Source organism: Biomphalaria glabrata, chromosome 1 (assembly GCF_947242115.1).
Source record: "Biomphalaria glabrata chromosome 1, xgBioGlab47.1, whole genome shotgun sequence".
NCBI lineage: Eukaryota > Metazoa > Mollusca > Gastropoda > Planorbidae > Biomphalaria > Biomphalaria glabrata.
This window is the reverse complement of record NC_074711.1, coordinates 31,007,684-31,031,887: the sequence shown is the minus strand read 5'-3', so window position 1 is coordinate 31,031,887 and position 24,204 is coordinate 31,007,684. Positions and strand designations below refer to the sequence as shown.

The 24,204-nt window shown below is 33.5% G+C and overlaps 1 protein-coding gene across 4 annotated transcripts in view; it reads left to right on the top strand.

Annotated features, from left to right (window-relative positions):
* LOC106051567 (integrin alpha-PS1-like) overlaps positions 1–24,204 on the top strand; it is a 69,871-nt gene that overhangs the window by 8,556 nt on the left and 37,111 nt on the right. For 3 of the 4 annotated variants that reach the window (XM_056032197.1, XM_056032206.1, XM_056032216.1), the window contains exons 2-7: positions 13,949–14,058; positions 15,095–15,168; positions 22,195–22,365; positions 22,791–22,836; positions 22,934–23,059; positions 23,907–24,120. In XM_056032197.1, the coding sequence (XP_055888172.1) occupies positions 13,949–14,058; positions 15,095–15,168; positions 22,195–22,365; positions 22,791–22,836; positions 22,934–23,059; positions 23,907–24,120 (741 nt within the window). Of the gene's footprint in view, positions 1–13,948; positions 14,059–15,094; positions 15,169–22,194; positions 22,366–22,428; positions 22,600–22,790; positions 22,837–22,933; positions 23,060–23,906; positions 24,121–24,204 lie in introns of all 4 variants that reach the window. The other variant, XM_056032198.1, reaches the window with a different exon arrangement.

The window sequence follows — 24,204 nt, the reverse complement described above, 5'->3', positions numbered from 1 at the left end:
TACAATCCAATATCACTGCATTCTTGATGTCTCGAAGGATAGAATTCACCACAGCATCAGATACTACAGTAATGAGTTCGTTTTGAATCTTCTTTCCCAGGTAATGATCATGAATTACTGCATTGGTAACACGTCGAAGTTGTTCCCCATTACTGGATCAAACTTTGCGAGTAATTCTACTAGACCAGGAAATTCCCATTACTTGGCTTTTTAAGTCTTTCAATGGTCCCTCTGAAAGCTAAATCGCGCTTCGCTAGAAATCGTACAATTGCAACTAGTCCAACGTTTAGTTTCAGAATAAAGCATCTCTGGTGAACTTTGTCAATGCCTGTTTTTTTTTTTTACTTAGTCTTGCTCCAGCTTCACAGCAGCTGGTCATGGCGTCTTTTTTTTTAAGCTCTGCTAGCCTTGTCACTGGTCAAATCCTTCATTTAAAAAGGAACTTTTTTGTTTTTTCCAGTAGACGACAGTAGAAACAATAGATCTTGTCTGCTGACACAGAATATATCAGCCTAGGACGCAAAACACTTTCACCATTACTCAGGTTTGGTTTGCAATGCACTTAAGAGAAATGTCTACCATCCTTATTTTTCGGAAAATTCTCCAAAGTAATCTCAGGTGGACCTTTTTGTAATAAATAGTCAATACAAGATCTTTCCATTTTTTTCTAGACACATGGCACTCACCACTGCAGTTTATGCAATCTTCATAGAATCTGTTTCAGCTGTCTCACTAGAAGTGATTATGTTCTCATGTTCGGGTTTTGATCGTTTTAAAAACGTATTCTAGTTCTATTGGAACTTTCGTTTCGGTTAAAATTCGCACTATTATACTATTTTTATTTAAATATGAAAGTTGACAATGCTTTTTTTTATTCGCGTAAGATTTGTGTTTTCCATTTAACAATTTTGTCTAATTTTCAAGAGATTTTAAAAATAATTTCCACGACATTTTCGTATATTTTGCATCATTATGCAATTACAGATATACTTAGCGCGGGACCTATGAAAGCGCGGGACCCACTGCGGCCGCATAGGTTGCAGTGGCTTTAAGACCGGTCCTGTATATATATATATATATATATATATATATATATATATATATATATATATATATATATATCATGGGCGTAGCCGGGGGGGGGGGGTTCTGGGGGTTCAACCCCCCCCCCCCCCCCCGAAATGAAATCCCTCCCCCTGGGGGGGGGGACGGAATTAAGTGACTGATTTTTGCTTTCATTTTGTTTATTTTAGGTGAGATTTTAATACTAAATCATCACTTACCACAGCACAGCCGAGGCAGTTTTGAGTTAAAAACCCTCTACCAGGGGGTTTTGAGTTTAAATCCCCCTACCGGGGGGTTTTGAGATTTTAAAAACCCCTATCAGGGGGTTTTGAGATACAAATCCCTCTACCAGGGGGCTTTGAGTTTAAAACCCCCTACAGGGGGTTTTGAATTTTAACCCCCCTACCAGAGGTTTTCGCAGTTAAATCCCCCTCTTCTATAAAACAAAACCAAAAAAAAAATGCAAACAACAATCTCCAAATTCCAACAGCACAGTTGAGGAAGATTTTGATTTTAAAACCCCATCCAAAATTTACGATAACCCCATCTTCAATATAAAAAAAGCAAATTACACACTCAAAATTCTATGAGCGTAGCCAAAGGGGTTTTGAGTTTAACCCCCCCTCCCCCTTCCAGTTGGGGTTTGAAGCTAAAAAGTACCTCTTCAATATAAAAAAAAAGCGAATTACACACTATAAAATCTATGAGCGTAGCCAAAGGGGGTTTTGAGTTTAAATCCCCCTCCTCCAGATGGCTTTTTCTTTAAAGTTTAAAACCCCTCCAGATGGTTTTGAGTTTAAAATTCCCCTACAGAGCGTTTAGAGTTGAAAACCTCTCTCTTCAATATTATTTTAAAGCAAACTACAGTCACCAAATTCTATGATCGTAGCTAAATGGGGTTTTGAATTAAAAACAAAACAAAAAAAAACTCCAGAGATTTCTTAGTTTAAAACCCCTCAACAGATGATTTGACGAAAAAACTTTCCTTGTCGATATAAAATCAAAGCGAAATACAGGCATGTAATTCCAAGAGCGTAGTCAAGAAAGGTTACAAATTTCTACCAGTGGCTTGGGCTCCATTAATTAAGTGTGAATAGTCTTCTGCCGAAATTGAAAATCATTAAATGTGTCTCAACAAAGATGGCTAAGACAGATTTTAAGAGTCAGTCATAGAGATCGGGTCTAAATCAAAGAAATCATATGCCGAACTGGGAGTCGAATCCTTAGTAAGGTTGTGACAGAGCGTCGCATGAGGTTTTGCGGGACATGTTTTCCGACAAAATGAATTACGCAAAATAAGAGTTGCGGAAAAAAACTTGCCGGAAAATGCGCCGAACGGCGCGAGAGGGTCTAAGTCAGTAAGAATAGCACATTAGGTTTTTGAAATAAAACATTTTAATAGCAAGATAATGCACTGTAGATACCTCAGAATATGCATTTTGTTGGCTTTCAATACCAGAAATAGTGCTCGGCGGCGGGGCTTCGCCCCGCGCTGGGGGAGCACTGCGAGCTCCCCCAGACCCCCTTGCTAGCAAGGGCTGCGAGTCTGCAATAAACAATAAACGTCTTCCGAAAGGGTCAGAATGTAATAAAGATTAATTATGTACACACACACACACACACACACATATTTTTTTTCGCGGGGGGGGGGAGGGGAGGACCGGGGGGGGAATCCCCCCCCCCCCCCCAAACCCTCCCCGAAAAAAAATCCTGGCTACACCCATGATATATATATATATATATATATATATATATATATATATATATATTTTTTTTTTTTTTTTTTTTTTTTTCTTGATTACATCAGATAAATGATATTTTATATTTACATTAAGCATATGATTAAGGCCAATCCACCAAGTTTAATGTCGGAACTGACACATTCCTAGAAAAAAAAAGAGGAGGGGGCTAAATACACTAGTGCTTAGGCAATCAGTCAATCGTCATTCGTCCCTCTTTTAACTATATCTATTTCTGCATTTTATTGTAACTTTACAATACTTCGACATTTTCAGTTTGGTTTACTAATGCAAAACATACCTATGCAAAAAAAAAAAAAAAAAACCTCGAGTACTGAAAGAAATTTTGCAAAGAAAAAAAAACAACAAAACATTCTTGATGATTTATTCAACCATTACAATGAAGGAGGCTTCAATGGTTGTTATAGCCAGGTGTCAATAGGGAAAAGTTCCCATTGTCTAGAAAATTCTCCTTATTGGCATGCGTTTTAAATAGCCTGTAAAAGCCATTTTCAGAAGCTTACGTCTACTTTACTTTATCTGTGATGTTTCTTTAGATTACATCCATTTACCGTATCTGTGGTGTTTCTTTATATTATTTCATCTATTTTACCGTATCTGTGGTGTTTCTTTATATTATTTCATCTATTTTACCGTATCTGTGGTGTTTCTTTAGGATATTACACCTATTTTACATGACTAAATGCATGACGCGTAGGACGTAATCATCTTCTTTTTTGAAGTAACGTCTGTATTATATAAGATAAGATAAAATACCGTATCTGTGGTGTTTCTTTAGATTATTACATCTATTTTACCTTATCTGTTGTGTTTCTTTAGATTACATCTATTTTTCCGTATCTTTGGTGTTTTACATCTCTCGAAAAGATCTTTTCCCTTTGCAACTTGTCATGAGACTAAAGAGGCCGATCCTTGATAAACATCCACGTATTAGTATTCACCTTTTACCTTATATATAATACATTTCCTTATTGGTAAGACAATTTTGTAATTAAGACTTAAACAATGTTCAACGGCTGTTGTGTGCACATTAGGGACAAGTTCTCAATTGGTGCAACTATTTCTCTTTGAAAATCTAAAAATAATATCCAAGTCCTTGTTTGTACTTGACGAGGGACGTTGAGGTGAGAGTAGTTTTGGTGGACACAATAGAGTTGTTGAGTTAACCTTCAGTGTGGTAGTACTTCGGGATGTGTTTAGTCGTGCTTACAGAGCAACAAAATAAAACTCCTTACTCTTTGACCTTTTTAATAGGCCTATCATGTATAGGCAGGGTTTCAAAACCCCACGGTTTTAAAATCGAGTTAATACTTTGATTAAAAACAAACATTTTGTCTACTTTCCCAGCCTATCCTTACTTATGTTATAGCATGATTCACTTAATGATTCATTGTATTGTCTTGTTCAAGTACATGCCACCTACTTTGTTCTATATTGAAGTGTACTATGTTAGTGCTCAGTCCATCAACTTATCTATCAGTCCGACCGTCTGTTTTCGTCACCAGCTTCCGTGTAAGTTCGACGTTTGTTCATAGTTAAAATGATTCTGATATGCTGCGTATGCTCGCGACATTAAATCCCCTCTGAATTAGCCGTTCATGGGATTGTAAGATAATCACGCGGTCGGTATATTTAATTCCTAAGTTCGTTTCAGACATTCCGTTCTATGGTGGAACTACCCCATCCCCACTCCAACACAATGTAACATTTAGTGTAAAGGTCAAGCATCTGTTTAATAGTCCATGGTTAGACTGGCAGAGCTGTTGTCGTTAAATGCATCAAGTCTTTAGTTTTATTTGACGGGGAGTTAAAAAAACAAAAAAAGACCATTTAGTTGAAATCGACCATATACAAATTCATCTTAGATTAATGCTCTATTATAGATTTGACTGACAGTAAGAGCATGTCTGTGTGCTCGTTGAATGATGTTTAGCTTGAAATTGTCTTTTATTGCTTCACAACAAAATTGGCACATAAACACAATTAGATTGCATAATAATCTTTGAATTGTATGTCTCAGGCCTGCTATCACAACGCCCTAAGCCTACATTTTGTTTGATCAAAGAATGGGAAGTGGGAGAAAAAAGTGTAAAAACAATTTGACAGGCGGAGTGACCTTTTTAATAGGCCTACGTGTATAGTCAGCGTTTCAAAACACTACGGTTTTAAAATGGAGTTAATACTTTGATTAAAAACAAACAAACACGTTCCCTATTGTTAGTAGGTCCCAGCCTATCCCTACTTATGTTATAGCATGATTCACTTAATGATTCTTTAAGCTTTGTAAACCCCCCCCCCCCACTGCTTTTTATATAGTTGTCATTTAAGTATTATTGTGTCGAAATAACCACTTTTATAGTACTAACACGTAAGTACCGGTACTATTAACAGCGTGCACATAACTGCTTCTTAAAGTACTGTAATGTGCACTGAACTGTGGTGCCCGGCCACATGTTATATATCTTCGTACACTCCCTTCTACCAAACGAGGACTTGACCGCATTAATGAAGACGCAGGAACGTTTGTTTGGTGTACTGTACCTGAAGATAATGTTGGGGTAAAGGGAGTACGGGGGAGGCGAAAACTAATGTTTCAAAAGCATGTACGTGTTGTTTACTGCTTGCTTGAGCTGTGCGCGAGACGGGACTGCCGTGTTCTATGCTAATGTTATTGGAAGATAGCATTCAATCCATGTGTATACACCTGGGTAATATGTGAGACATGGTTTTTTAAAGTAAAGATTTTGTTAAAAAAAAATAGAAAAAATTTAAGGGTAATTCATTAATATCGTATATTCTCTTTAACTTTCATCAGGTTATAGCGTCAGTTTATTGAATGGATTATACAAATCTAATGATAATTGCTCACCTTCGCCTCACCCACCTATCCCGTCCGTCCCTTCTCCATTCTTCTCTTTTGCCTTGGATAAAATCTCTTTCAATGGCAGACCCGTCCATTTTTAGCGGCCCCCGAAAGGGGAAAAGACGCTATTAGTTTTGTGCGAAATGTCTGTCCGTCCGTCCCGTTTAGATCTCATAAACTAGAAGAGATATTGAAAATCCGACTTCACAATATTTTAGACCATTCAAAGTTCTGATGCAACGGCTACTTTTTTTTTTCCTGAAAGCGAAAATTCTAATTTTTTAAATTAATTATGCAAGCAGTTTTTTTATAAGAAAAAGCTAATTAGTATGCATTATATGTCAGACCTAATTTAAGACGAATAGTAATCTTATAAACATCATTTTCGTGAACATTTTTTCTATATAGCGGATATTTTTTTAAATTTTTTTTAAATTTTTTTTTTTAGGATTCGAATATGAGATTGAGCCTTTTCAAAACAATTAACTTATTTAGTTCGAACCGAGGGTCCCGGGTTCGAATCCTGGTGAAGACTGGGATTTTCAACTTCTGAGTCTACCCAGCTCTAATGGGTACCTGACATTAGTTGGGGAAAAGCAAAGGCGGTTGGTCGTTGTGCTGGCTACATGACACCCTCGTTAACCGTAGGCCACAAAAAAACAGATGAACTTTACATCATCTGCCCTATAGACCACAAACTAGTTAGGCCAGGTTCACATCTAACTTTACATTTACTTTCACGTATCCTTTGATCTGCGGGACGGTTGGGGCACTACACAAGATCTGTTAACCTTCTTTCTCCATTCTTATCTCTCATTTGTCTTTGATATAATTTCATTCGGATGTTCTTTCTGAAAATATTGAAGCCTACCTGGGTGGACCACTGGTCGTGCGGTTTGCGCGCTGGACTGTCGTTTGGATTTATCGACGATTGAAGGTTCAAACCCTGCCTGCTCCCATCCCCCGTGGTCCTGCGGGAGGTTTGGACTAGGAAGTAAACTATTTTCAACTCTGAAGGATTATCCGAATTATGTAAAACATTTTACTTCGGGGGCCGATTTTGAGTTTGTGTTTCCACACAAACTGTCTTTTGTAACCTTGTTTTATGTTGTCTTCCCATCGCTTTCTCTGCTAATCCTGTAATATCTTCGTTTGTGATGCGGTCTTTGTAATAATGATGATTGTAGGATGACTAAATTGCAAACACTGGCCTTACCTAAGACGCCCCAATCATATCAGTTCATTGGCTGCATTTGTGCTGAATTGGAAATCGACAAATTTGCATCGCGGAGACCGGAGTCATACATACTAAGTCACATCAGATTACAGAACGGCATAGACGCATAGTTTTCCAAATGTGCTTTTTAACCTTAATGAATAATGGAAATTGTTATAGGGAGCTTTACATTAAAATGACATGTTTATGTAGTTTGTTTCTTTTAATATTAGATGGGGTGAAAGAGAGTACGATCATTTCTGTTGCATTAAATTGTTATAAGCACGGTATTCCTGTACACAAAACTACACATAGTAGATAATGTGGATTTAAGGTTACACTCCAGATAACTGCAAGGTAAACCATTTCTACTGCCTAAATATTGTATAGAGCTAGTAATTTTTAGAACGCTTTGTGGCAAACGCAACGTGAAATGGCACGTGACATTATTTATTCAATCTTCCACGGTGTCTTCCTGAGGTTAGGTTTGCGTGAATAAACTACGCGGCTTATTCTGAGAAACTACACACAAAGAAAAGGCTGACTCCTTTGAGCGAGCTCTTGTCCGAACTACTTCACTTCATATCTCTAGATGATCTTAATTAATATAGCAATGGCTATTTCCGTCCGGCCGACTATCATAGTTGAGACAGGAGTGGACCACGAAAACCAATGGACAATAAAAAACAGTTTTAAATAAACTTTGAATTTATTGTTATTATTTTGAATAATCTATTCCAAAAAAGGCAGAATTAACAAGAAGACATAAAAACATGCTTTGGGTGTAATAATTTAAAAAAAAAAATATCTAAGAAACGTTTAATTTAGTTGACACAAACATTTGTTAGAGATTTCAATCTATTTTTTTTTTTGTTTAAATTTTATCCAGGATATAATAGTAGTGTTAGTGACCTCTTAAAAAGGTGTGATAAATCATAATGTCAAAGTCTAAAAGTAGTGAGAATTAGAATATAAATGCTTGGGTATGGGGGTGGCATTGGATTCAGGAGATGACTGTTCCAGTGTGTGTGTGGAAGATTTGACTGTTCCAGTGTGTGTGGAAGATTTGAAGCTAGGAGGTGGTTGTTCCAATGTGAGTGTGTGTGTGTGTGGAAGATTTGAAGCTAGGAGGTGGTTGTTCCAATGTGAGTGTGTGTGTGGAATTAGAAAATGACTTCTAATGCATGTATTTGAAAGATTTGGAATTAGGAGATTACTTTCCAAAGTGTGTTTGTAAGAAATTGAGGCTTAGATGACACATTTGTTTGTACTTGTAAGATTAAAACTTAGGGGATGAATGCTCCAAGGTGAGTGTGTGTAGAGGTTGGGCAATAGAAGATCTCAGCATGTGTGTGTAAAAAAGTTTAAAAAAGTAAAGTTCCCCTTTCAGAGCTTGTGGTCTATAGGGCAGATGATGTAAAGGTCATCTGATTCTGTGGCCTACGGTTAATGAGGATGTCATGTGGCCAGCACAACGACCAACTGCCTTTACTTTTCCCCAACTAATGTCAGGTACCCATTAGACCTTGGGTGGACTCAGGCGCCCAAAGATCCCGAGATTAAAAACCTCAGTCTTCATCAGGATTCGAACCAGGGACCCCTGATTCAGAAGCAAATCGCTTTACTGCTCAGCCACCGCACCTCCTGTGTGTGTGTAAAAGGTAGGGAAATCTGTGAATCATAGAATGTGTATGTGTGAATGTTTAGGGGAGAGGGGGCAAGTAAGAAGAGATTGAAAGGGTGCTAAAATGTTATAAATGACATTTCACATCAACAAATTTATTAGAAAATTTTGTTTAAGGTCTACATGATTTTGTTGTTTTATTGCTTAATTGGTTGATATACATCTTAATTGGAGTAAACTTCTTTTGTATTCCAATTGATGGTGACATTGTTATTTTCCATAATACCTCTTGGTATTAGGAGAGATTATATTATTTTTTATTTTATCACTTTTGTGGACCATTGTGGGTTAGGGAGTATCTGGGAGAAATTTTTTTTTTATCATGTGTTGTCATTGACAATGAATAATCATGCAAAATTTGAACTTCATCCGAGAATGGGAAGTAGGAGAATTACATGTACAAGATACCACCAAAACTACTGACTGTAGTAGAAAACTGAAGGAATTGATACAACTGACAGTGACTGGCAATGTGTGCAGTTCTTATCTATCATATTCATGAGAACTAAAAAATACTCTTGGAAAATAAATATTAGACTTAAGCTTTGCACATTTAATCAATAATCCTTTCTTTGTTTTCATTACATTTTTTTAGTTATTCATCTTATTAAAATATTTATTCTATATATATATCTATATATTTTATTATCAAATGCCACTCAGTCTAATGACTCAGCCACTTGAGTTTTACTGATCAGTGAGTCTAATTTTTGTATCTTCCTGATATATCATATCCGTTTATTAAGTGTCGAAACAATATGTTAAATCCTTTCTTGAAATGATTTTAACAATTGATAAAAAATATATTTTAAAAGAGACCAGTGTTTCTACTGAGTTTGCCTCCCTCAATTAGACTCTATGAAATATTTACCTCCTGGGGAATCCAAATTTTATGAATGTGGTGAATGGTTTTTAGGGGGAATATCTACTTGTTCAGTATTACATTGAAAAGATGTTATAGTGATTTTGTTTTCATGCTAGGTACAAATAAATTGGGATGACTTAAAAGATAAGATATGTTTTTTAATGGAACCCTGTTAATTGTGCATCCTAAAAGAACCCACATTTTACTAATCCCTCACAAAACACCTTTTTGCTTTTGAACTGAATTATCCCCTAAGAATAGAATATCTTTGCTTTGCTCTACCAATGGAGCGGTCTAGAAGTTTAATAAGGGCCACCCCTCCCACTATTTCTTTTCCCCTCTAACACCCAATTACTCTTCTTTTTAGCATCATTTGGTATTGATAAGGATAAAATATATTTATTTTTTGTAGCCTCCTAGGGATTAGTTTTAGACACCCCTTCCACAATATAGATGCCACACGCAGCTTGTTCCCCATTAAAGTAATTTCAAATGTTTCTAAGAATTTGTTAGATAGTATTGCAATTGCTTGTCACCATCTTTGCATGTAGTAGATAATGAAAGGACATTTGTCCATCATCTTCTTATAGGCATCCTGTATGGGATAGACCCTTGACAATGCAGTTATCGTATGTTAGGCCATTTTCAGCTCAGTATCTGGATCATTGTGATATATCAGAATGCAGTTGAGTCTGGTTTTTCAGGTGATGCAAGATGGTGAAGACTAGCTAGGTGTTCAGTTCCTTGTTTAGTATTTTAATAAAGCTTACATGAAATTCATTTTTAGTATGTTAAACATGATGGGTATCATATGAAAACACTACATCTTTTATTACATGCACATCCATTTTAATGCCTATATTTTAATACCTTAGCAACTCTGGAATCATTTTGTGTACCATATTAAAAAATGTCTTTTACCTCACCCAAATATGCCATTACCTTACCCATTAGTTTGTTATTCTGTCTTCATTGTTTGAGCTTCTAGTTGAGAGGATCTCTTAAAACTCAGGCATTAAATGAGCATAATTGTTGTTAAAAACTCAAATAATATTTGACACCCACTTGGCCTACTAGGCTTAAAACTCAGAGTAGACAATGACATTGCTGAGGCTAGTGTGTTAATGTTAGCTTCTGTGACACAATAATTATCATTGTTCATATAGGTATAGAATGATTCATGTCTATTTTTTTTAGAATATACTTTTTATTAACTGTTCACTGGGTCTTGATCTATATAAGTTTAAAACATTCAAAGTCCTTGATAAAAAAATTGTTAAAAAAGTTTGTCTTTTTTTTTTTCGTTTGTTTTTTTTGCCAGTAAACATTTATGATAGGGTTGTTAGCAAATCATGACATATTGGCACAGCCTTTTAAAGGCAATGGTAGTTTTGGTGCAGCTGTTAAGGCTCAAAATGTTTTAGCCACATTATATAGGCTCAAGAATGATACATATCTATGTTGTATATATGTGCTCATACATATTTTTAATGTAAAGAAAAATACTTATTTTTGTCTATTATATTTGGGATTGAAGTTTGTTGTGTAATTATTTTTATGTCACATTAAAATGTGTCTGAGTTTTAATATTGTCCAAAAACCAAATGAAACAGTGATATAAAAAAAAATCAAATCAATTTTTTTTTTCACGTAGGAAAATGATTTATTTAATTTATACCTTCAACTAAAAAAAAAAAAAAGAAAACTGATTAATGTCACCCTGTGTGTTGCACATCTCACCTATAATTTAAGGGGGTGAGGGAAGCATGTCAATATCATGGTCTTAGGTAGGAATTAGACCTTTCATACATTGCACGTTTTACAAATTCTGATGTTTCCTTAGAACTGAAGATCATTATATATCTTAGCCCAAACCTTCCACAGTATGTGAAATCTACAGATGTAGATGGCGGAAAGAGAACCTAAAGCGACCACTGGTTATGTCTGTGCTAGATGTGGTAAAATATGTAGATCACAGCTAGTACTGCATAGCCTTATGAAATACTGCACTCTTCAGACTCAAAGACAAGACTTTTTATAGTGTAGTGAAAAAAAAATTTATTATAAAATGTTTTGTGTTTTATATTATTGACAGAACCTCTTCTAGAGCAGTGATTAGCATTTTTTTTTTCCACAGCGGACCAAAAACGTATATATTTATATATGTAAAGAATATACAAAAATTTTTGTATTAAATCTAGTGCTATTGAAATTTAGCTAATGCTATGTATGAATTCAAGCTACTAGTGTTTTGATAACAATTCAAATAGGGATAAAGTTATTCTTAAGAGTAAACTAGGCTATTCGTCAATCTTTTTCTTGCAGAGATTTTTCTAGACTGCTTATAAACATATGAAGTGGCAAACATTGCACAAATTCTCTGAACCAGCTATTTAATTTGGAAAACTGGAATTTGACAAGCCTCTTGAAGAACTCTATTTTAGAATATTTAGAAATAATTGTTTGAGGTGATAGTTAGTTTGGAGTTGAATCAATTTATCTTATGTTATATATTACACATGTAAAAAAGAAGATAATTATTTTCAACACATTTCATGTGGCAATCTAGTCATGCATGTTAATCAATGACTTAAGCTCTGCTAAGTCATTGGTATGCCTGGTTGATTCAGGCAACCCATTCCAATCTCTAATGGCACTAGGGAAGATGGAGCACTTGTACGAATTTGTATGAAATAAGAAATGTGCCTTTATCTTTGTATCTTTCTGAGTATTTCATTAGTTTATATTTTCTAATAGTAAATTCTGGTTTAGTGTTTTATGTATTATATCTAGTTTACTTTTTATTCTTCTGTCCTGAATTGTCTCTAAGTTTAGTGATTTTAAAAATGGTGTTACTCTAATCAAATTGGAATTATATTCCTTTGTTGTGTTATAATTTAGGCTACAAGTCCAGTCTCACTACTTTACCGTACACACTAGAAGTCATTCTGTAAATATCTACAACTTTTTCAACAGCATAGAATTTTTTTTTTTAAATAAAAAGTTGTTTAAAACCTTTAAAGTGGTCCCAGATATCGTTATTAAATTGAATTTTTATCTAAGAGCAATACATAAATCTTCAAATATTTTACATTACGCAGACTAATTTTTCACATGGAATGCATGGAGCTTGGTTATCTTCAGTAACACAACTTTTTTATAAATAATACCAATTATGCAGTATCAATTATATCTAGTACATTTGTCCAGAACTTACAGTTACTCATCTTTGAAGTCAACTGTGATGGACAATTTTATTTATTGAATTGACTATGGATGTTATAGTTTTTTGAGATAAATTTCTAGCTAAAAATTCCTTTTTCTTAAAAGGATTTCAAACTTGGAAAACTTGAATCATATATTGTTGAAAGTAGTCGTTATTAGAACATGTTATATATTACATTTAGCAATACAGAACAATTTAAGTTACATATTTATCAACTTTATGAGCACTATAAAACTTGTTAAATGGATTTTGCTGGCCTAATAAATCAAATTTGTTTTGGTGATCTGATTTTTTTTTTCTTTCGTCATCGGTCATCTATGCAATAAAGTATTGAGTTATAGTGCTTATGAACAACATGGCTTCATTGCAAATGAGACAGGCATGTTTGTAGCAATTTTACTTTAATGTTTCAACTCATATTCAAAACTTGAATTTTCCATTGTGTATGAATGTTATTTTTAATTATTATTGCAAAATGTGGCGGCTGAATAAAGCTTCTTTGCGGGCCGGACTTGGCTCATGGGCCGTAGTTTGCCCATCACTGTTCTAGAGGATGGGTGCAAAATTCTTTTGCTTTTCTGGATAGCTGTCTTTAATTCAATTAAGGTACCTTAGACTTTGTAGGTCTCCTCTTTGTGCAGGACAGCACATTGTCATTGCTCCATCCTGGGTATTTTAGCTACCAACTACAGTTTCCACCAGAAAAAAGTGAAGTTCTCCTTTCAGACCTCGTGGTCCATGAGATCTGATGATTTTAAGGTTTTCTGTTTCTATGGCTGATGGTTAATCAGGTGTTTTACTTTCCCCAACTAAAATCAGTTACCTATTAGAAAAGCATGGGACATTCTAACAATCTAGAAATTCAAGATCCTAGTCTTACCCAGGATTCAAACTTATTTGGTAACCCCAAGCACTTTAAAACATGCCTCACCTATCTGTTGGATAATACCCTATTCACCTCTAGTGGGAGATCAAAAACTTGATGTCATAGCTGTATAGAAATTGTTCATTGAAATATTAAGAGAATAGTGCCAAAGTGCCAAAAATCTTTTTTTCAAATGATATCAAAGATGCACAAAACCTAAGTGAGAATCTAATTTGCAAGACCATATTGAAGTCAAGGTTAGCTTGGGCTTAGGACTCTACAACTTTCAACACAGCCTTATTAAAGTATTTTTTCTTTTTAGAAAAAATAAAAGTTCAAATTCTCATCAACTGTCCTATAAAGTTTGTGTTTAAACATTATATTCTTTTGTTATCCTTATATAGTTTGCTTGTTGGAGCTCCCAAAGACAATTTAACTTCCACTGGAGGATCTGTATTTCACTGTAAAGCCAAGTCTCAAAGTAAAAATGACTGTTCTTTAATATCAGATATTGGTAAGTAAAATATGTATATACACTTTTTCATCATCCATATTTAATTTTCTTCTTAAAGATAAAAGCTTTGGAAAGATCTGAAGTGTTTATTTTTTAGTCTTGACTTACATATATATATTTATATAGTAAACTTTTAAAAATACACGTTTAGTTCAAAATAAATTTTAATTCTCTTATATTAAGAATTTTAATGCAAAAAAACTTAACTTAAAATTCCAAATTATCGTACAAACTCAGTACTTAAGACCTAAATTTGTCTTAAGTACTTTTTTTTTTGTAAACTAATGAATCAGTTAAAATGCCAAGTGTAATTGAAATTGTTTGAAGAAAACATGAAAATAATTTCAGGAAATATAGCTCACTATTATAACTTCCAGATTTTAGTATCAGTCACTGGTCTATGAAATAAGGTCAATATAAAAATAAAAGGTATTAATTTTTCTTTAAGTGATTAGAACTAAAAATGTCAAAATATGTAATCTTGCAATCAAAAAGTCAATTAGGCTTATGGCTGTAAAATAAAAATGAAATACAAAATATATTTATGGTTTTAATTAATATCTGCAATACAATCATTTTAAAGCATTTAATCATATTCTACATTAGAAAACAACACCAAATGACCCACCTTTAATATTACTTTGCATTAGGCTACAAACCTGCATTACAAATTTCCACACTGTTTTAACTTAGTTATAAGTAGTGCTTCATTTTTAATGAAATCTATATTTTCCGATTTGGTGGAATTGCTTTAATTTTGCTATTTTTGTGTGTCAGTACTGTACTTCTGACTTCTGGTGCTCTGATTTATCTGACTAATGTCTGTATTGTACTTCTGGTGCTTTGCTTCAACTCACTGATGTCTGTACTGTACTTCAGATGTTCTGCTTTAACTGAATAATGTCTGTACTGTACTTTTGGTGCTCTGCTTTAACTCACTGATGTCTGTAACGTACTTCTGTTGCTCTGCATTAACTCACTGATGATCTTTAAACAATTATTTACTATAAAGTTTCATATTAAAATCTTATTGCAGATCCTAAATCTCCAGCAAAGGACCAATGGTTAGGTGTCACTTTGGCATCTTCTGGCCCAGGCAAGAAAGTTGTGGTAAATATGAACTTTAACTATCACTAAATTTCTTTGCTTTCAACTTTATCAGAAATGAAATAGGCTAACATGTAGACTATCTCTTAGCAGCAGATATTTCTGGCTAGCACTTTTTCAATATTCAAAAAATGTTAAATAAATTATTGAAAATTTGTAAAGAATCTTACAATCTTACTCAAAATACATCAATGTCAATTACATGTGTAAAAGTAAAAGTAATTTACTAGTTAATATTTTCTAGAATTTTACAAGCCAATAAAAAGGTATTAAGTTGTTTTTTTTTTTGTTTTTTTACTGAAGCACTGGGTGCAATTGATTGGTTTATTATTTATTTAGGCTGTTGAAAAAAAAAGTTGAAATAGGCAAATATTGTAAATATGTGTCCTCGCTTTTCAGATGACTGAAAACTGCCTAATAATCATGTTTTTCTTAAGCTGACATAAGATAAATGTTCCAGATAGATTGTCAAAGGCATTGAGCATAGTAATTCTTAGATATTTAGAAAAAAAATTATGCTTGAAGTTAAAGGTAGCAAGTAGCCACTCTGTACTGAGGTTAGTTACATAAACACATATATGTTGGTTTTGATTTGTGCATTTCCTATTTGACCTTGAAATATCTGCTGACTTAAATACAAACTGAATAGTATATAAACATTTTCTTTCAAAATGCTTTTTTTGCCCAAATGTATTTTTATTTGTGCAAACATCCTAGTCCAGTATTGCTACTATTTATATTTGATAGTATTTTCGTAGCCTTCAGACATAATCAAAGCTTCATAGACCAATAATGTCTCCTTAACCTTTGTGCATTCAGGTTGTTTTATATGTTGTTTTTCAGATCAGTTCATATAACTATTTTTGTGATGATTTATCTGTGTAGATTTGCTTGAAATTTGTTTTCCTTAAATTTCTGACCATTTTTGTAAAACAATTATGCACAAAGTGTTAAGACAATTATAACATCAGTTTATACTCTATAGCTTACTAAAAAATAAATTTCCATACATAACTGACGGTGCGTAAAATTTTTAGTTCAATCTTTTAGTGTATTTTATGCATGAAAGGATACTAAAAATAATGCAACATGTTATTTGACATACAAATTAGCTTTAATTTGTTTCAGGTTCAAGGTTTTATTTTCAGTTGGTAAAAATAGTTTTTTAGTTTTTTTCTTATGGAGAAAACTAAGTGAACAAATATAAGTCTTTGTTTTCTTGCAATTATTTTACAAAAATCTAGATCTATATTGTTTTGATTGAATTTGAATTTCTATTACATTTTTTTGTAGGAAAAAAAATATTGCATCATTTCATTAGCACAGATGCTTGCAAGACATGTCTTAGAATTGTTCTGTAGAAAATCACTTTCCTGTAAGGATTTGAAAACAATAGGCTCACATAATTATGTTCTGTTTGTGAGAGTCTTGTAATGTCACTGATCTCTTGAAATTAATTTATCATGGTTTCCGAAGATTTACCATTTTGACTTTATGTATTTTATTTTTTTTTAATTAATGAGCAAATAAATATTTGTTCTTAAAATTTTAACGAAGCTATTTTTTTACAAATGCAATTGATAATTAGTAGTATACTATTCCTATGCATAAAATGGATAACAAAATGTATTCTAGTCAAATACAGACAACTGTTAAAAGTAGTAATATTCAATATACCATATTCTAACTGCGACTATTTCTTTTTACGGTTGAAAATAATACAAAAGGCCTTAGTGTGCACAACTTGTTTAACAACAAATAATGTAGTAAGAAGAACATATTGATTATAAGAGGCAATGGCCCACAAATGTTAATGAGTCCTGTATGTAAATTAAGTAATTTTAGAAAAAGCTTATCCAAAATCAAGTTATTAGGTCTAAAGTTAGATAGAAGCAGTTGTTTCTGCAAAAATCTAAACATAAAAAGTACCTATTTTGTACCTTATTAAAATAAAAAAATCATGGCCTAAATCAATACAAATTATGTTGTTGTTTTTTGACCCAATAAAAATTATAGTTAATTGATTAATTATCGTAAATATTATGCAGTCATAAAACTGATAATGTTGATTTGTTTTTATTATTAATGATTTATTATAGAAAAAAAAAAGTTTACATAATTATATTTTACACTTATCATAAATTTAAAAAAAATTACTTTTAAACATCCTTTATGAAGAAAATTTTTCAGACGTCATTTTTTTTGGTCATATATTTTTCTACAAGTTGTAAGCTGGACATTTAGTCTAAGCTTAATATATTTTCTCCTCAGTTTGTAAATCACTTTTCCCACTTTGGTGCTATGTTTTATGTGCTTGGCAGGCGACTCATTTTTCTGGCTGGAACCTAATTGAATGTCATTATTTTAATTGAATTTACACCAGTATATTTATTACAGATAAAATTTTAACCTACTACAACTGATTGCTGACTACCTTCTGCAACATAGACTGGGTGGGTTATTTTATCATATTTTGTTTGTGCCAAAGACAGCACTGACCGTTAATTGAATATTGAATAGGTAGTTATTTATTACAAGGTTGGCTCTAACTGGTTACTGTTGTTATAGATTAGTTGTTTTTTTATATAGTTTTTTTTACAATTCCTCTATTCAGCATGCAAATTCATCATGGAAACTTGACATGGACATGGATCTCGAAAACATCTCTAACAATATTCCTATAAATTTGACAGTTTAAGTATATCTTTGAGATAAAAAATTGCAAGTTAAATGGCCACACAGGGAAAACTCTGGTTTAATCATTATGATTTTTCGAATATAATAATGTGAAAATTAAATTTGGTCTGGAGTTCTAGACATTCTATATATTGAACACATACATGTCAGCTGGTATTCCCATATGTATTCATGATTAAACAGTTGAATAAATCAAAAGACGTTCATTTTGCACACTGTCTTCTGTCTAGGTCTATAGGCATATCATAACAATTTTATATACCCTTTTTTTCAGGTGGGTGGGGGGATGAAAAATATTCCATTTTTTTAAATTCTATCATTCATTAGTTATTAAGAGCAAAATAATCGCTCTTACAAAGGTGGTCAGCTGTATAAAAGAGGAATCGTCTTTTTTATTATTTTTTTTTTGTTACTTGTTTGTTTGAATCTTTTGACATTGTTAATAATCAAAAGCATTTTTTTATTTGAATGTTGAATAAGACATACATACAATATCTACTTTTTAGTTTGACATGTTCTAACATTTTCAATGTAATATTTCACAATAAGTTGAAAATTGCAGTTTGTCTAGGAAAAAAACTATCTTGAGATATTAATTTGATTTCATTAATTATTGAGCAACTGGTATTGTGTTATTGATAATATAATAAAGTGTCTAAAGTAAATCATTAAACCATAATCCTATATCCCACCCAAAGTAGGTCATTTTCCAAAAGCTCAAGGGAAGTAGAGCAACCTTGTTATTGGCATCTTCCTTACAGATGCAAGTTTAGATTTGAGTCAAATATGAACTCAATGAATGCTTACATATGTATCAAGATTCTTTTAGCAATGCTCTAAAAAAAAAATTCTTAATACAGTCCACTGATTTCAGAACTCATATGACAAAGCCTACTTGAAATTAGGCAAAAAGACTGCACTTTATTGTACCTTATATATGTTTGCTATGGCTATGTCTGTATGTGTAAATATATTGTGAATGCCATTTGTTAGAATAAAAATTTTAAAAATTGTGAACAAGATCTACACCCCTCAGTTTTTTTTTTTTTAGCTAAATAAAGAAAAGACATAAAAATGCAGTATTTCATTACAGTATATTCTTTAATTATTATTTCAACATTTATTAAACTTGCATTCTTTCATGTATAGAGATTTTTTTCTATCATTGCTTTACATTGCTCTTTGTATCTCATAGCCATATTAATAATAACAAGCTTAATTATATTTAGCTCTTTCTTTTTAAACTGCATGCCTAATCGCTTCTAGAAAGCACATTATACTCCTTGTATTTCTTACAATGCCTGACAATTAATGCATGGTTACATATATATACACATACTTATACTCTTCTAGATACTATTACTATTGATTGAAGGTAAATTAAACAAATAAAAACAGAACTGTTTGAGTAATTAGTATACATTTTTAATATTGTTTTTTGTAAATCATTATTATCCACCTCTACAATTCACATTTATGTACAACTTAGGAACATTCCCCCCTGCAAGTAAGACATTTCAAAATACAGTTCATAGTCTGATATTTCTGAACTGTTTCTAAGTTTTCTTTCAATAGCAATATCTTCTACTAATGTTTATGAATGAATTTTATCTTGTTTTTAAGATAGGTGAAACCTACCATATTTTATCACTTCTGCTTTTTCTTTCCTTGTACTATTAGAGGATGGATCAGGTTTCCTGAATTAGCCCTGAAAAACAATGAATTAGGAGAGTTTAATTCTCTAAAATTAAAATGTATGACTAGATTGACCTAGCATGTAAATGTCTTCTTAGATGGAACAACTGTAATTAATTAGACATTTTATATATATATTTGTTGTTGGTAGTCCTAGAGATATGTGAGTTCTCAGTGACAGAAAGAGCTGGTCTTGAATGTGCTCATAGAAAGGTGTAATGGTGTAAGAGAGAGGCTAGAACAGAGTGTGGTTAGAGACTTTAGACTATTAATGACATCTGTTTACTTATGTGATGGTTCTCTCAATCCTTCTGAATGGCTCTGAGACATGGACACTATACAGGAAACATCTAAGACTTCTTGAGCGCTTCCACCAAAGATGCTTGCGCTCCATCATGGACATACGGTGGCAAGCAAGTCTGCACTACAAACAGCAATGTCCTTGCGAACGCTGATTTGGAAAGTATAGAGGGACTTCTTTTGGTCCAACAGTCGCGCTGGGTTGGGCAAGTATCCCATATGGGAGACGAATGTATGCCAAAGGCAGAAAATCCGCTGCTGAGGACAAGCGCAGGCGGCGAAAAGAATATCTTAATCAACCACCTGCGGACAATGGTTATGCCTGCCCTAGATAGGCAAAATATGTAGGTCACAGCTGGGAATGCGCAGCTAGGGAAATACTGCATTCCTCACTAATCTTCGGACTCGAAGACTAGCCTTATTACTTATGTACCCGTTACAACAGGGAATGAAAGGCACAGAAAGAACATGCAGTAGCATCTTCATCACAAGAGAAAGAAACTAAGGCATGACAAGATTCATGACAACAAATCACTCAAAACAAACAACTAGTTCATATACCTGAAAAACTATGAAAAAACATTCCTGCGCACACAACATTGATCACATATACAATAAAACATAATAAAGAGCCCAAACTGCAATGTGCTGGAGATATTCGACTTCCTAAATTAGTACTTTATTGGAAGCTGTTCACAGAAATTTAAAAGTCATTACAAGATATAAAGATACCTTAATGAAGATATCCTGAAGAGTTCCCTAATTAAATGTTGAGTCAAAACCAACAACTGGAAAAAAACTAGCTTAGGATCATTGGCATGAAACAATCAGTATCTGTGTAAAATAGGATATCTGACATCAAATAAAGTGACAAACCAAAAAACATTTGGAACAAATTTAGATAATATAGCAACATGCCCAACTTTAAATTTAGATTTAATAAGCTTTTGTGCTCATCTTTGGTCATGAGGTGGAGCTTAAATGGGCTTTCAAAAAAAAGATTCTCTTTGCATTTAGCCCTTCAATTATCTCACCCCATGCATTGATTATTGAAAATCAGAGCCAACAAATATTGTAGTATTTCTGAAAATGCTTCTAGTGGATAATTAGAATTTTCATAAAGAAGAAAGTCCTATTTGGAAATAAGAGAACATTCTAAACTGAACATTTGTTAGGCAAAGAGCATCTCTGCAGATCTCTGAAGGGCTCATTTAAAAATGTACTGAACATTGTTTCATAAAAAAAAAAAAAAATTTTAAGGAAAAGTCCACTATGTCTTCCGGAAATTGAGAATCAAGCAGTTCTTAATCACTTGGCAACTCTTTGAAAAAAAAAAAATTAAAAAAAAAACTGAAATGTTTATGTATCATAGACATCTCACAGATTAATAATATCACTTATTTAATCAATAATCAATATTGTAATGAATCTAGGGCAAACACTCAACGAAGGACCAAGGGGAAGAGATCAGTGCTGTTTATTACATGTGATAAAAGATGAGTGATTATCACAAGGAACATAAATGTTTGTGTTGCCGCCACTGCATTCCACTAGCGTACGAGGTTCAAGGTTGATGCCTATGTCATAATGTTACTACAGGGCTCACTAGCTTGACCCTAACACAGGTCACAGTATGTTCTGCTCTCTACCCTCTCATTGTCTCCAGAACTATAGTCTACATAAACCACCAGGAATGTCTTCCACTAACAGGAACGACTCTTTCCAGTTTCCTCACAAGACTTCTTCCTGACCAGCCAACCAACACTGCTTCTCACCTGCTGACCACACTGGCAATGATCCCTTCTACAACTTTCTCTAGTTCTGTTTCTCCATCTTAACCTGGAATAAACAGTCAACCATCTTGTCTCTACTTGTGTTCATCACATCTCTTTATACAGGGCACTGGTGCCCACCAGCTTAGAAGCAGAGGTATAACATTAGAATTCAGTTTCATAGGTTTTGGACACTTAAATTATTTCAAAAACATAATCATCACAAATCATAGTAGACATTAGGTTACAATCTTCTAAAATGTTAGGAATCAGACTTATGAATCAAATTAAGGTAGGCTAAATAATTCATCTCAAAGTGTCTCTCTTTATCTTCTATTGAACAAAGAACATGAATGCAGTGATACAAGCCAACAATTTGCATTTGATATCACTTCTCATAAGTATTATCCCTGCATGTATTTTCAATAGTCCTTTAGAAATATTTTTAAAATTAAAAACTATTTTATACAAAAAAAGGTGGATAATATGATACAATTTTTTTTAAATTATGCAAAATTATTATTATTTTTTTTTGGTGAAAATTGACGGTCAGTGTTTTGTCTAGGGATGTGCCCATCGCTTCATGAAAGATAATGCAGCCGTTGGTTTGTGTGTTGTGTTGGATAAAAACCTTGGATATGACTCCATGTTCAAACCATGTGAGAAAAATAAAATTGATTCTTACATGGAAGATTTTGGTCTGTGTCAGGCGGGTATGTCAGCTGCAGTTGGCCAGGTAGGAAAGATTTAGAATGATAACATATTAGCTTTTTCTTTTGTCTCTGGTCCAATCTTCTAGGCCTGTGCACACAGACATGTGATTAATAATGCAGCTATTGGTATTTGCCACATATTTAGTCCATCTTTAGTCTATGATTCCTTGTTTAAGCCATGTGAAAGGCTTTCCTATAACCATTATATGCAAGATTTTGGCCTGTGCCAGGCAGGCATGTCAGCTGCACTTGGTCAGGTAGGTAAATAGTCTCATGGCTATGAATGACATGTAAGTAAATTTCTAATAAAACTGGAGTTTTGTTACTTTATATTTGGCTAACAATGCTGGATAGATTTATTGGTTTATTTTAATGATTGTTTTAAACTTAAAATAATAGTTGTTTGATTCCTTAATTACCTAAACTCTGAAGAAATCTTTCTTTAAAGGATGACGCTTTAGTAATGGGAGCTCCCGGATCAATATACTGGCGAGGTAAAATTGTCTAACTTCACTATTGTACTGATATTATATTTGAACTTCTTTTTTTCTACATTTATAATTATGTGTAATTTGGTCTTCTTTTGTTTAGGTACAATTTTTTCAGCAAATATCACTGATGTTTTTGGTGTATCGCCAAAAGAGTCAGTCAGCCCATATAAATTAAATCAGCAAGATCCACTTAATATGCCACCTACAGAGATATACTCTTACAATGGTTTGTACACATCTCATTTTGTTTTTAAATTTCAGTTTTTATAATCAAGTTCAATCTCTATATTTGTAAGGCACTAAATTTAAAAAAATGTGTTATAGAAATATATACAGATACTTTCCAGATGGTTCCATATAAAATGTTTCAAACATATATACATATACATGCATCTTTAGCATTGACTTACAAAGAGTGCTTGGACTCACCCTGTTATTAGTTTACTGTATATCTTACTCATAAGAAATCAAACTTTCACAAAAGCTCAAGAAAAATCTGAATGGAAGGTTGTGTTGAAGCAAGCCAGAACCTCCATGAGCTGTAGTGCCGCATGGGTGGGTGGATGAATCATTAGAGTTGATGCCAGAGCATGATGAAAACTCAAAGGTTGTTTGGTAGGTGGTGTTAACCTCCCTGGTTGGCCAAGGAGTCATCATTGGTGCATTGTTACCAGGGTGCCATAGTCTTGGCTTATATTAAGAGCAGGGAAACTCAATGTAGACTAAATAGCCTGCTCTTCCTAATTACTGATGCTGGCCCATCAATATATGCATTTAAAAAAAACACTGGGTGGGAAGGCATAGATTATGTTACAGATTTATAGATGAATGCCTTTACTTGGTGGCATTAAGTTATACTTGTTTTAAGCATATGTCTGTGGGAAGGTTGTGGTGGAAAGGCCAGCTTTACCAGAAAGTCTTGTGGCATGATGCATGATAGACTGAATCTGATTATGTCTTCTGCATCTCCATCCAGATGCAAGATGCAAATAAAACATTTTAAAAAAACTGCACAAATCATTCTGACTTTATACTCTGTGATGTAAGTAGTCATCTTGTTTGTTTACATTTAGGCTATGCTGTGGCAATGGGAAGATTTGATAATACTAGAGCACTGTACTATGTGTCTGGTGCACCAAGGTCAGAGATCACAGGAAAAGTAGTGTTTTTCAGAGATTATAAAAAGGATGATATGCTTGAGTACAAACCTAATCAGATACTCAGAGGCCATTGGGATTTTTCTGGCTTTGGTTCCAGCCTCCTTGCTGTAGATATTAACAATGACAGGTAAGCTGTAGCTTAAATAGTGAAACTATATTACATCTGATTTCAACATAATACTCTTCATTAATCAGTCACCTCTAATTACCA